Source organism: Leopardus geoffroyi, chromosome D3 (genome assembly GCF_018350155.1).
Source record: "Leopardus geoffroyi isolate Oge1 chromosome D3, O.geoffroyi_Oge1_pat1.0, whole genome shotgun sequence".
Lineage (NCBI taxonomy): Eukaryota > Metazoa > Chordata > Mammalia > Carnivora > Felidae > Leopardus > Leopardus geoffroyi.
The window spans coordinates 6,561,658-6,575,569 of NC_059339.1; the positions used below are offsets into that span (position 1 = coordinate 6,561,658).

At 41.0% G+C, this 13,912-nt stretch overlaps 1 protein-coding gene across 5 annotated transcripts in view; it reads left to right on the forward strand.

Annotated features, from left to right (window-relative positions):
* SBNO1 (strawberry notch homolog 1) overlaps window positions 1–13,912 on the forward strand; it is a 59,870-nt gene extending 45,958 nt beyond the window's left edge. For all 5 annotated transcript variants that reach the window (XM_045459427.1, XM_045459429.1, XM_045459426.1 and 2 more), the window contains 4 exons: window positions 3,467–3,604; window positions 4,220–4,296; window positions 6,157–6,350; window positions 7,560–13,912. In XM_045459427.1, coding sequence (XP_045315383.1) covers window positions 3,467–3,604; window positions 4,220–4,296; window positions 6,157–6,350; window positions 7,560–7,702 — 552 coding nt within the window. In that variant the 3' untranslated portion in view covers window positions 7,703–13,912. The remainder of the gene's footprint in view (window positions 1–3,466; window positions 3,605–4,219; window positions 4,297–6,156; window positions 6,351–7,559) is intronic.

Consider the following 13,912-nt stretch of genomic DNA (forward strand, 5'->3'; position numbering starts at 1 on the left):
GTTTTTAATCTATTCCTTTATTTCTTTTTTTTAAACAGCTTTATTGAGATAGGATTCATATACCATCCAATTCACTTCAGTGTATAGTTCAGTGTACATTGTTAACTTTTAAAGTTGTGGTAAAATATATAACGAAATCTACCGCTTTAACTCCTTTAAAGTGTATAATTCAGTGGCGTTATGTTCAGTATTGTGCAACCATCACCACTCTCTATTTTCAAAACTTTTTTATCATCCCACAAAAACTACAACCGTTAAACACTCTCCATTCCCCCTTCTCTTAACCTCTAATAATCTCTAATCTCCCCTCTGTTTATGAATATGCATATCTACGTGCCTCGTATATGTAAGTGCAGGCATAGAATACTTCTCCTTTTGTGTCTGGCTTTCACCCGGCATAAAAGCCTTCGGGGTTCATTCATGTTGTAGCATGTGTCCGTGCTTCATTCCTTTTTGTGACTGAATAATGTTCCTTTGTATGTATGTGCCACATTTTAGTTTTGATTTGCAAAATTTGTGGAGAGGCCAACTGTAAATGAAGACCAGGTTGAAGATGTAACTGCATAAAAGAGGCCATATATGGTGCTGTCATAAATAAGCTATGTAGAACAGGTATCCTTAAATAACTTCTACAATGGATCAGATAGTAAATATTTCAGGTTTTGTAGGCCATAGATGGTTTCCCCTGACTATTCTTTTTTGTTTTTGTTTTTCTTTTTCCCTTCCTTTCTTCCTTCCTTCTTTCCTTATTAAACTGTTCTTGTTTTGTTTTGATTTTTTTTATGTTTATTTTTGAGACAGAGCATGAGCAGGGGAGGGACAGAGAGAGAGGGAGACACAGAATCTGAAGCAGGCTCCAGGCTTTGAGCTGTCAGCAGAGCCCGATGTGGGGCTCAAACTCACGAGCTGTGAGATCGTGATCTGAGCTGAAGTCGGACGCTTAACTGACTGAGCCATGCAGGCATCGCTTTCCTTAAAGTGTTCTTAAGCTTAGGAGCCTCAGGCCTGATTTGGTCACAGTCCTGATTTACTGGCCCTTGATCCAAGAGCAAAGCTCTCAAACTGAATCTGGCTCCTAGTTAATTTGTTTTTTGAAAATCTTACTGAGATATTGGTCGATTCACATGAGGTTATGAGAAATGATACAGAGAAATTGTACACCAGTTTTCACCAACAGTAACATTTGATAAAACTACAGCATCATAATATCAAAACCAGTATTACATCACAATTACTGATCGAATTCAACAGATTTTATTATTCTCCCTTAGATGGGATTTTTATTGATGCGGGCTAGGGTACTGGCTATTCTTTATTTGTTCCAAACTATGGCCAGAATTTATACGCTGGTCGGTTTTGAGGAAAGTGCTGATCCTCATCTCCCTTTGAGTGGAAGGGCATGGTAACACTGGTCCTTTGTTACTTCCGGCACGGCAGCAGGCCATTGGATGTGAGGAGACGCAGCCTTAGAAGGGGCAATCCTTCCAGGAAGGTGCAGGTGTTGTCTGTCTTTGACACTCTACAGAAATAAGCAGGTGTGCTTTACAGTGTTTAGTGTGTGTTAACATTAGGAAAACCATGTCAAAATCACTTTTATTTCCACTGTAACGTGATGATTTATTTTGTAATTGTAATGAACTAATTTGACACGGTAAAGATAGATTACACTGTTAAATGCTTTAAACACTGTCCTCCAAGCATAATTATTATATGGAGTTTCACATCAACTGATAAAACATCAGAAAATGTAATTTTTACCTTAGCTATTGTTTTATAGACTTTGTAAATGTATACACAATGCTTCAAGATCATACAAATGATCTTTAATATCTATGAGAGATAAGTAAAATATTGTGTTTTTCTTTTATCAGTGTAAGAATTAATGTAAAGTTAGTAGCTCAGAGAACAGTTTGTTTTGTAGAGGGGCTGAGAAAGTATCTTTACTTTGAAACTTTTTTTTTTCCTTCAGTTTTGCTCCAGAGATTATTGCTTAGAAATTGTTCACCATTCTTTACAGGAGGTGTTAATTTTCCAGTCTTAATTTTCCTTGAGTTTAATGGGCTTTTTCCTTCGTCTTAGTATTTCTGCCATAACTCCCAACTTTTTTAAAAAAATTAAAAATATGTGTAAGTTCCATCATTTGTCTGATACATCCACGTCTTCCTTTTTACCTATATATATTTATTATTTGCTCAACATTTTGGCTTTTTATATCGTAGCTTTACTGTTTACAGATCATGTGATGTCTTACTTCACCCTACAGCAACCGTAGGGATAGACAGCCCTGATGGATGGATTATAGATGGGTGCAGGGAACTGTGGGTGATCAAAATCATTATCTTAGAGGTTATGGTTCACTGTAACTTCAAGGAGAGTAACTTTTTTTTTTTTTTTTACACATTTTATTATGAAAATTTCTAAACATAGAGGTAAGGCGCCTGGGTGGGTCTGTCAGTTGAATGTCTGACTCTTGATTTCAGTTCGGATCATGATCTCACGGTTTGTGAGTTGGAGTCCCGCGTTGTGCTCTTGTGCTGACAACCTGGAGCCTGCTTGGGATTCTCCCTGCCCTGCCCCTTCTCTGTTCTTCCCTGCACACGGTCTCCCTTTCTCCCTCTCTCTCTCAAAATAAATGAAAGAAGAAATGGGAGGTGCATGGGTGGCCCAGTTGGTTAAGTGTCCAGTTTCGCCTCAGGTCATGATCTCACCGTTTATGAGTTTGAGCCCCGCATCAGGCTCTCTGCTGTCCCTCTCGCTCTACCCCTCCCCCATTCACACTTGCTCTCTCAAAAATAATAAACACTTAAAAAACAAAGAACAATAGAGTAGAGGTAAAAGGATTTTCCTCTGAAGACCCTTTCTACCCCCTCCCTAATCTCCTATCTCATGGATCTCTGAGGCAAGAACATGGCCTAGAACAAGCGAAATTGTCTCCACTGGACATTTATGCTTTAAAACTTATTCTAAACAATCTCCTAAGGAGTGTCTCGGCCCTCAACCTATGTTTTGAGTGTACCTAAGAATTCAGGTTCAGGGACGCCTGGGTGGCACAGTCGGTTAAGCGTCCGACTTCAGCCAGGTCACGATCTCGCGGTCCGTGAGTTCGAGCCCCGCGTCGGGCTCTGGGCTGATGGCTCGGAGCCTGGAGCCTGTTTCCCATTCTGTGTCTCCCTTTCTCTCTGCCCCTCCCCCGTTCATGCTCTGTCTCTCTCTGTCCCAAAAATAAATAAACGTTGAAAAAAAAAAAAAATAATAAAGAATTCAGGTCCAGTCTTCATTCTGGTGAGACCTTGTAAAAACTCAGGTAGATGAGCAGCTGCTGTCTTTTTCCACAGTTACAGATTCATGTGCCTATTTGGCGTTACAGTCTTTCAAAGGATTGCATTTGCTAATGTGATGGTACAAAAAAGTGTATCTTAAGGTATGCAGTACAGATCTTTATACTTTCTCACTTTTTTTTAAATAGATAAGGAACAACAAGAAAACTGCCATCTTGGTTAAAGAAGTGAACCCAAAAAAGAAGCTTTTCTTAGTGTATAGACCAAATACTGGAAAACAGCTCAAATTAGAAATTTATGCTGATCTAAAAAAGAAATATAAGAAGGTATTTTTTCGTTTGTATTATACTATCTATGAATACTTGTTTTATAATAATATATTGAAACTGTTTAGGAGTGCTTTATGTCTATATATAAAATTATGTTGTAAATTTTCCTTATTTGATTACAGGGAAATTATTTTTAGGAAACATTTTGTCACATTTTGTTACATTAACATACCAGTCTTAATGTTATCAACCATTTAAGAAACTTGTAAGATGATTATTTGAAAGAGTTTGTGTTGTAGAAAAAGAAACTTCCAGCGTTAACTCAAAAAAATAGAACCGTTAAAAATATTTGTTTTACAACGATTTGTAGAAAAGCAGTGAATGACTACTTTTTTTCTACCATTACTGTTATTTATTCTTAGTATTACCTTGTTTGTATTACTATTCTTCCTAGCCAGTTTCAACAATTAACATTAAACTAGCTATTGGAAACATTTGTTACATAGGAAGAGCCTAATGGCAGGATTTGATGAAGGGCGTTCAAATGCAGCTAGTAACGGGCCAGATTTTCTGTATAGAGAGGATTGTAAATTGGCTTTAGAGAACATAGGAAGGCAACCAGCTTGTTTAAAACAATCCTGTTTCAATGGAATTTTTGTCTTATTTTCACAGGTAGTCTCAGATGATGCCCTGATCCACTGGTTAGATCAGTATAATTCATCTGCAGACACTTGTACTCATGCTTATTGGTTAGTATTTCATGTTTCTCACCGTATTTTCCAAAATGTAATCAAGACTTAATTGAAACACATGTTTGCTCTTTAGCTGTCTGTCTCTCGAAGTCCATGAACAGATTATCTGATGTTAGGTGTCATTCTTCAGTTAGAATTGCTTGTATGTCTGTGGACCACACGCTGTTCAGGTGTCCCCTGTGTTCTTCACCAGTGCTTTGTTACTTCCGGCCAGCTGCAGTCTGGCAGTACGGACTTGTCTATCCTCCTTGTTAAAGCTGACTTTTTCTCCCTCTCCTCTCCTCCCTTCCCTTCATTTATTTGTTTGTTTATTTCTCTCTTTTAAAAAAAAAAAAAAGGTGTACTGGCATCCCAAATCACTTTTCATTTTTAAGGCTAGGAAACTTCTAGGAAATTAGAGTTCCTGACAGCACCAGAAGACTGTTGTTGAGCCCTGGAAGTGGTCCTACTGTGCCACTAGGCTGGCTGGAGGTGTGTTCTTTCAAGTCACTGTGTCATCCCCCAACTTACAGTGTCCACTTCAGCTGAGGCCGTAGGTGTGGAGGGCACGTAATACCCTGCACATCATGGTTCCCCTATTTCCTTACCCACTGTTTCCTCACCCATTAAGTAGACAATGGGGTATCTGGCCCATGTTATGAAAAGGAATACAGGACATGGATGAATTTTAGCTAGTTTTTTTTTTCTTTTAAGACATGTTAGGAAGATAAATTTGATACGAGCAATGTTTTTTGTTTTCATTTTGAGAGCAAATTAGTGTTTTGGAAATTAGGAAAATCTTTCAAGATAAAATATTTTTTTTTTTTTTTTTAATTTTTTTTTTTTTCAACGTTTATTTATTTTTGGTACAGAGAGAGACAGAGCATGAACGGGGGAGGGGCAGAGAGAGAGGGAGACACAGAATCGGAAACAGGCTCCAGGCTCTGAGCCATCAGCCCAGAGCCCGACGCGGGGCTCGAACTCCCGGACCGCGAGATCGTGACCTGGCTGAAGTCGGGCGCTTAACCGACTGCGCCACCCAGGCGCCCCAAGATAAAATATTTTTGAAGTTAACTTACAGTAGTCCTCTCTAAAACATTTGCTTTGAACATTAGCAAGACAAGTGCCCAATAATACTGTGTATCCTCTTGAATTACTATTAAAAATATAATTTTATTGAGGAATTATATATTTATAAATTTAAAAATTTTATAATTTTATAAACCATGTCTTCTTTTTCTTACAGTTTAAAAAAAATTTAATAGTTCCATTCTTTTGGTTTGCTGAGGCCTTTCTCAGTGACATGATTTATAATATATTGGTTGTTCAATACTTTAGAAGTAACTGGCAGAATTATTTTATAAGCTAGCGTCAATATAGTAAACTAACAGATGTTAAAGTGACAGATGTTTACTGGAGGGGTTGTGGGTGGGGGGATGGGCTAAATGGGCAAGGGCCATTAAGGAAGACACTTGTTAGGATGAGCACTGGATGTTACACATAGGGGATGAATCACTGGAATCTCCTGAAATTTTTATTGCGGTATATGCTCACTAACTTGGATGTAAATGAAAAGAATTTTTCAAAAGACAAATGTTTAAATGGATATCAAACCCAGTAAATAAACCCTTTTAACTGGGAGTCAGGCCCCAGAAATCTTATTTTCTAAAACAAATTTTAGAAACTTAACAAACCAGTAATGACACCTTAAATTGGACAGGATAATCCAATATGTCAATAAGAGTGTAATCAAAGAAACTGTCAATAAAGAAAGGCAAATTGGACTAGGACATCTTCCATTTGAAACCTAGGTAGACCTTGCTAGCTGTTCACGTGCGTGTATGTGTATACGTATATATTTTCCCCTATTTTTCCTAGGCGTGGCAACTGTAAAAAGGCAAGCTTGGGATTAGTTTGTGAAATAGGTCTTCGTTGCCGCACATACTACGTATTATGTGGCTCCGTACTGAGTGTCTGGACAAAGGTTGAGGGTGTTCTAGCATCTGTCAGTGGCACAAATGTGAAAATGCAGATTGTTCGACTGAGAACAGAGGATGGACAACGGATTGTAGGTGAGTCTAATTTTGGGGGGTTTGAGCTATTGGGAAAAATCAGATCCTATTCTTTTTTATTTTGCTTCTAACGTTTTAGAATCAGTATCTCTTCCAGTAACGGGGGAGAGCTTGTTTTATATGCTCTTAAAAGGTTGAACGGAAGTTAATCCTTTGAATGGGCATTGTTGATTCTAGCTGAAGTTACAATGTCATTTATTTTAGGCCGCTCTCAGCTGTTCTTGCTCCCCTTCCTCACTGTCGCTGTCTGTGCAGGCTGTGGTATAAAGACCGAGCCCAGCCTCTTGCCCAGGATCCTCTGAAGTCTACCCGTTTCCGGTCATTGAGCCAAATTGAGACTGGAACTACAGTCACTGCACAGAGGAGGGACTGGAGTTTTAGCAGAGAGCACAGGCAGACCGGGCAGCTGTTCCCACCATCCTCTAAATGGCAGGCCTCGCAGGAATTCATCGTTACTGCACTTTGGCCTGTGGTTTCGTGTTTGTTGCATTTACGACGACCTTCCTTTTTATTGTGGGCTGCAGGTTGGCAGCCCATGGGCCAGAGTCGGTCCCTGACCTTTTTTTTTTTTTTTTTTTTTGACCCTCTTGATATTTTTGGTTTTTGCGAGTCTGCATTTGAATTAGTTGGCCAACATTTAAAAATCAAAAGCCTGGGTTTTGTTTTCTCAAAAACCGCACGCATGCACGCGCACACACACAGTTTATGTGGAACATCTAGCCCCTGTTCCCACATGGGAGAAGTTAAACTTCCTTTACCGAGGGCGTATACTTTCCACAGTTTGCTAACGCCTGTAGCGTGCCCACTTGGAAATTACCTGCTTCACTAAGCAGTTGAATTCACATCCACTATTCTGTAGCCTTGTTGGTCCGTTAATACTTGCCCAAAGAAGGTCGTGTTCGCCTGCATTTGTGGAGCTGCAAACACAGTAGATAGAGAGACACTATAGTCCATTTTCCAATCCTCCACCGAGAAGTCAGTGTTGCTGTAGACTTTGCATATGCTTAGGCCTCTGCGAGTAATGCTGCTGAGGAATTGGGTTACTTCTGAGGGGGCAGTTTCAGTTCTCAAGTATTCGTTTAGTGTTTGGGTGGAGTCTTATTTGTTACACTTAATATTATGCTTCATTTGGAATGTGCTGTGCAGCTGTAAAACACAGTATGATTTCTCTTGGATATAGCCTTGATAAGTTCTTGTTTCTAATTGCAGGTTTGATCATTCCTGCAAATTGTGTGTCTCCTCTTGTAAATCTCCTGTCAACTTCAGACCAGTCTCAACAGCTTGCGGTCCAACAGAAACAGCTCTGGCAGCAGCGTCACCCGCAGAGCATCGCCAACTTGAGCAACGCTTAAGAACAGACAGGTTTCAACATGGATGTATCTGAAATGCTGTTGAAGCATATCATTTGCATAAAAATCAGGGACAGTTTCCAAAGAATTATAATTTTTTTCAGTTGTGCTCTCTCTAGTTAATTTTTTTGGGAATAAGGACAAACCTGGAATAGATAGCAAAACTGAAAATCAGCAGTGCCGATGGTGGTACATATGTCTTTCCTTTTGCTTTTCCCATGGTACTTCCCATATGCTTTTACTTTGGGTGAGCAGAGGGGTATGTATGCGTGCGTGTGTCTGTTTGTTTGTGAGTTTGTTAAAGGCTACAAACCACAATTGGTTTAAAAATGCTTGGAACTTCCCAAACTGGCTTTACTTTTATGTTACACAGTGCTCAGGGTTAACGCAGTACATCCATGCAATTGCTGTGGGACTTATCCCCAGATGCATGTGTTTTGAGTCTATAAATATAGAAAATATATATTGGTTTCTTTTTCCAACTTATTAAACAATAGGTTTATTAAAGCATGAAATGAAAGGTTGCATATCATGCATTCGGGTTCTTTTTTAGTTTTTGTTCTGACAGTGCATGTCTTTGAAAGCATGCGTAAACAAGATGAAAACAAGTCAAGTAACGGAGAGAAACATTTGTAGATGTACAGCATTGGTTATTGCATTTTTATAGTGTTTATACCTGGGTATTGCTTCTCACCCCGCGGATTCCCCTCACCCTCTTCTCCCTGCCCCAGGTTTCTTGTCAAGGTAATGAGTATATACATTTTTTTGGTGGTAAAACTCTGAAAGTTAATTTTAATGTATTAATAGTATTCCTAATGTGTGCTGCAAAAATGGCTACAAGCCTGCTTTTCTTAAAACTACATTTTCCTTAACTTAAAGATCGTTTTAGAAAGAAGTACAAATCGGCTTCCATCTTGCAAACAATCTTTTTTTACTCCATTATCTTAATTTGTCACTCATAAAAAAGGAAACCGTACTTGAGCTGTAAACTAGACAATGAGGAAACACTTGAGGCTTCTGCTGTATGTTTATTTCTTGTTGTTATTGTTGTTACCCAGTAACTTGAATATCGTTTAATGTGTTGTAAGACATTGTAGAGTTTATCTCAAGCTGTTAAAAATGGTAATGTACAAATGTGAATAGACACTTATCTATAATATGGGTAAGTTTTGTTTCGCCTATAATAGATGTTTATGAAACAAGTGAGGGGACAATTGGGTTTTTTGTTTCCTTTTGTTTTCCTTTCCCTTTGTTTTGCCTGCACAGGTTGCACTATTGAAAAATTGAGATTGTATAAACCTGGTCAAAAGCTGCAAGATACCACAGTCTTGTAGATGTCAAATAAAAAGTTGTTCTACTAACCAGAAGTGGACTCTTGCTTAGGCCCTCACCACCTTCAGAGGCAGAGTCTGTGACGGGGATTCTGCAGAACTGGCGTGTTACGCGGCACTCCAGGCAGCCTTTTTGGGCTTAAAACCTACCCCTCAAAACTGAGATGGTGCCGAGAAAGGGGTGTAGCGATAGTCGTTTTGAATGTTTCTCAAGTTGAATTGTTCTCCTTTGTCACTTTTGAAACTTCTTGCAGAATCAGGCAAGATGTCTGTTCGGTGATGGCTAGGGCTTTCATCTTCCTGTGTTTCTTTAAGGCCGAGTTTGCTTACGTCAAGTTTACCGTACGTTTCCTTTGGATTTATTTATTCTTGATACGTGAAAGAACACATCGAGAATCATTTCTGTTCTTTGGCATGTGTTGCCAAGTGGATGCAACTTTTATCCTCAGTCTAGGCTTTCTATCTCAGGCAGTGATCCGTGTGAATATCAACCAGTGTTCTTTGTCAGGGCCGCTGGACCCAGCTGGCAGCCAAGGGCAGACCGTCCCACCTGCAGCAGAACTTCCCAGTTAGTTCCTCTGTTTTAATCCGGTAGCCCGCTCGGCATCCATCCGCGCACTAACGTGAAGTAGAGTTGGGGACGGGGACCGAACCCTGACAAGCCTGCTCCCTCCGGGGAGACGAATGTGGTCAGTTGACCCCCACGATTCCTGATGTGGTGTTGGCTCTTTGAATAGCTGTCTTGATACAAAAGGGCATAGGCGTGTTCTGTTCTTGGAGGAGCAGCATTGTTTCGCTTTTAAAAATAAGGTCCAGAAATAAGGCCTCTGAAAAGTCTGAAAGGAGACCTCAGAAAGGCAACTGGTGTAAGGGGGGGTGGGCGCTGAGGTGCCACACGCCTGTGCTCCTCCCATCAGGACACCATGAGTCCGCTGCTCACCCCCTCTCTGGAGGTTGAACGTACGACCTTTACACTGTGCCCTCATCCTCATCTAAGCCAGCACGTTCAGGTTGGCCAGCATTCAGGGTCCCCCTCTGTTAAAAACCCAAGTCTTAACAACAGCTGACTTCTATAAAACGGCTCCGTGTGTTTCAGGATCTGAATGCCACGTCTGACCCCAGGGCCTTGCTGAACCTGATGTGAGTCCATTTGGCCCCTGCAATGCCTTTCCTCCCTCCCTTTTTAGCAATATGGCTCTGAGCACAAAGATTTGATTGTAAATCATGTTAGCGTTTTCAGAGTTTACAGTGTCGATTGTGCTGAAAACCACTCACTTCCTGAGTCCAGAGCCGCTCAGATGGTATCTTGGGGGGAATTAGTGTTCCCCTAATTTAGCAACCTCCACACCACAAGGTCTTTATCTGCAGTTTAGTGAGATTACCCAGATAGGGATCAATGATGTGTAAAGTCCTACAAGTATTAACAAAGTATGTCTTTAAACACAACTTGATCAAAAAGTAAATATCCTAAGCGATTTTCCCTTTTTGCTGCTATATTGCAGATACAGTCTTCAATACCTTTTCTTTACATCTGTATATAAGTTAGCAAGAACTTGCATCCAAAGCAATGTAGTAGTGTGTGTTTGTGTACATATATTTATTCCAGTCCAAATAATTAGCACTTGAGAAATTTTTTTGAGCTGCAACAATAACCCTTTTCATTTTAGTGTGCTTTATCTGTGAAGATAAAAGTTCTAGATTACCAAGTTCCAGGGGAATATAACATTTTAGAGGCGCAATTTTGTGCCTGTAGTCCCTGGGGCATTCTTCTGCTAGCCTCCATGTGATGCTATTAGAACTTCTAACAGGCATGACCAGCACAGCACTTAACAGTTGTGTAACGGGAACCCTTGTCCCTACCCCTTCTACTTCCCAGTTAGCATGAGGGCAAAAAGCGGTAGATTACAAATGATTGGTGCATCTCAATTCACGAAAGAGAGACGAAAAGTATTTTCCCTTTCAGTCTTGTTCTTGGTAAGATGTTAAGAGGAGGGTCTCTATCTAAATACTCTTATTTTAAAAACGTTACCTGGGTGATATTTGATAGCTTCTAAGAATGGTGCTACGTAAGAGTCGCCGTTAGGCCGGGATCCAGTTAGCCAGATGTCTGGTTAGTTCAGGCATCCCAGTGGCAAAGGCAACCGCTGTGACGATGGGCATTTGTTGATTCCCCCTCCTGTGTCCGGGGTCTCCCTGGCTAACCACATAACCCACGCACAGGGCCGTGCACACTTTGCTGCTGGAATGAGGCAAGCAGTCCCCGTTGTGGCGATAGCCGCGAGCAGAACCCATTTGTGAAAATTCCTCGTGGGATGCCAATTATCCGATACAAATGCAGTGTCTTTTAAGGGGCATGTAAGTGAAGGAAACTCAACTAAATAGATACCTGCAACTCAAGCTAGCTAGTAATTTCTTTCTGAGTACTTGAGGTGAAATCCCAAAACCCACCTTCTGATTGATTTTATGCTGTACTTATATATATGTACATAAATGTGTATATATAGAAATGCTGAGTTCTTTTGAATTCTGAATGTAAATATTTCTTGTAAATTGGGACCCTACCCACTCTTTCTTTCTCTTTCCCCCCTCCCTTCAATCCTATTTATTCTTTTCTTGACTTCCCATACGGGGCATCTTATAATTTTTTTTATATATATATATAAAAGTATGAAAAACTTCTTAGTTGAATTTGTTCATATATTTTAGGATTCAGTTTTGCATCTTGACTATAGAATTCCTATGTCTGTTTTGTGTTAATATTTTTCAACATGCCTGATTGTGTTTTGCATTTTTATTACAAATTTTTACTGTGTGCAATGCATTGTATTGGGGGGAATGTACTTGAGTGCAATTTCTGATACTGTCATTATATGACTAGTTATGCTCATTTATGTTGCTCTTTGGAAGCTGTAGTGAGCCTGATGTTTTCACATAAAAAACATTTCTTCCCAAGACTTCTTTAAGCTCCTCTAACTTCTTCAGTGCATTTGGGATCAAACGTAGCTCTTCAGTAACCTGACTTGCTCCTACCCTTTCCATTCTTCAGGCCCGTACCAAATCCTTCATCTGTGTGGCTTTCCAGCTGAGAAGAAAATCTTGCAGATCTGAACCTTGGTTTGTGGCCTGCTGCCGCAGAGTTTCTGTGTTTTTGTTTTTGTTTCTTGAATTAAACAAGTCAGGCCTCTACCATTAACCTGCAAAAAAGAATCAGGAAGTTATTTTGCAGGGAGCACAGGTAATCTGCCTCTGCTCTCACCTGTTAAGGATATTAAGAGCAGACGGGGAGACCGGCCCGGTACATGTGGGTCTCTGTTTGGACAGGTAACGCTGAAGAATGTTCTGTCAGGAACCGTTGTCCTCCCAGAGAGAGCAACACAGCTGCTGTGGGGGCTTCACGCGAGCCTTCAGCCCATAGGTTGATTCTGCGCTGAGGGTAAAGCAGGCAGTGAACTGTGGCTGGACTGGCCAGCAGGATCCCCTGAGCTGCTCGCACCACCAGTGGACTGCTACTGGGGCATTGACCTTGACTGGATCGGCCACAGATCCAGTGCCGAGCCAGATTAAGGCCCTCTTGACAGTTAGCGTTGCCAATAGGGAAGACCCTGGGCTGGCTCGTGAAAGTGGTGGGAATCATCAGCCGGGAGGCAAACACTGGGTTTTTATGTAAAGATTTTGCACCTGTAAGGAAATGTTCCCCTGTAACTTTGAGGAAGGATTGCCGTGGGCATTTCTTGGGCCTTTTCCTCACATACATGTTCCACTCACCACTACTGAACTTGGTACACTTGCTGAAAACTGAGAAGTTGTTTGCATTTAGATAGGTAAGTCTTGGGAACCTAGCGTGTCCTGAGTCAGGCCCTGTCAGAGATGACCTCCAGTGGGAATCCCGGCCCAAACCCGCCCCGTCCTCTCCCTTCCTCTGGCGCCCGAGGAGTGGTTGAGCTTGTGCGCAGCAGTGCCGAGGGGCGCCCCTCGACGCCAGCCCCGTTCTCTTTGCTACTGGCAGTTCAGGCCGCCTCCGGGCCCGAAGGTCAGTCCACAGGCCCCTCAGTGAGGACACCCCATTCGTCCTTCCGCCTCCCCTCCCCACCACCGCCCCAAGGGCCTTTCTTGCTATGACAGTATTTGTGGCACTGAAGAGGATAGAAGCTTGAGCCTCCTTTCTGACTTCCCCTTTAGGGGGCAGAGAGCTTTTTTTCTACGTAGCACATCTGCAGTCTCACCGCCATTAGAGAAAACTCATCCTGTTCACAGTTTATACTGAATTTGCAAACTACTGATATTATTTTTCAATAACCACTTGTATCTACCATCAACCATGAGAGGTGGGAAGAGGTACGCCGCTGTATCTCTGCAATAAAACTTTTGCCAGGTTCTACCTCCGCTGAGCAAAGGATACTTTTATACGTAGGCATAGATCTTCCTCCTTGACCGATCTGACTTGGTGCATCTTGAGACAACGTCTGATGGAATCCAAAGACAATTTGAAAACAGAGGTGGATGTAAACTCTTGGTTGTTTTTATTTGGTTCTCTTTTTTTAAATCTCCCTTTTTATATTGCTACTCTGTCTTGAATGTCTGTCGGTGTACGAAGGGTACGCACTGTTCTGATGATACTGCACTGCTCCATTCAGCCTTCCGTGATGAAAACAGTACCGAGTGTCCAGAAATGACTGTTCCAACCATTTTGATGTGTAACTTTAAAAATTGGGTCTCATGCAATAAAAATGTGTCGGCTGCATTTAGCGAGGTTTACCCTCGCAAGTAAAAAACGATCAACCATGAAGCATAACCAATTCTGTATTTAGTTTTTTGTTGTTGTGGTTTTTGTTCTGTTTTCTTTTTTTGTAAGATTCTTAAATAAATTAAACTGGCTAATACA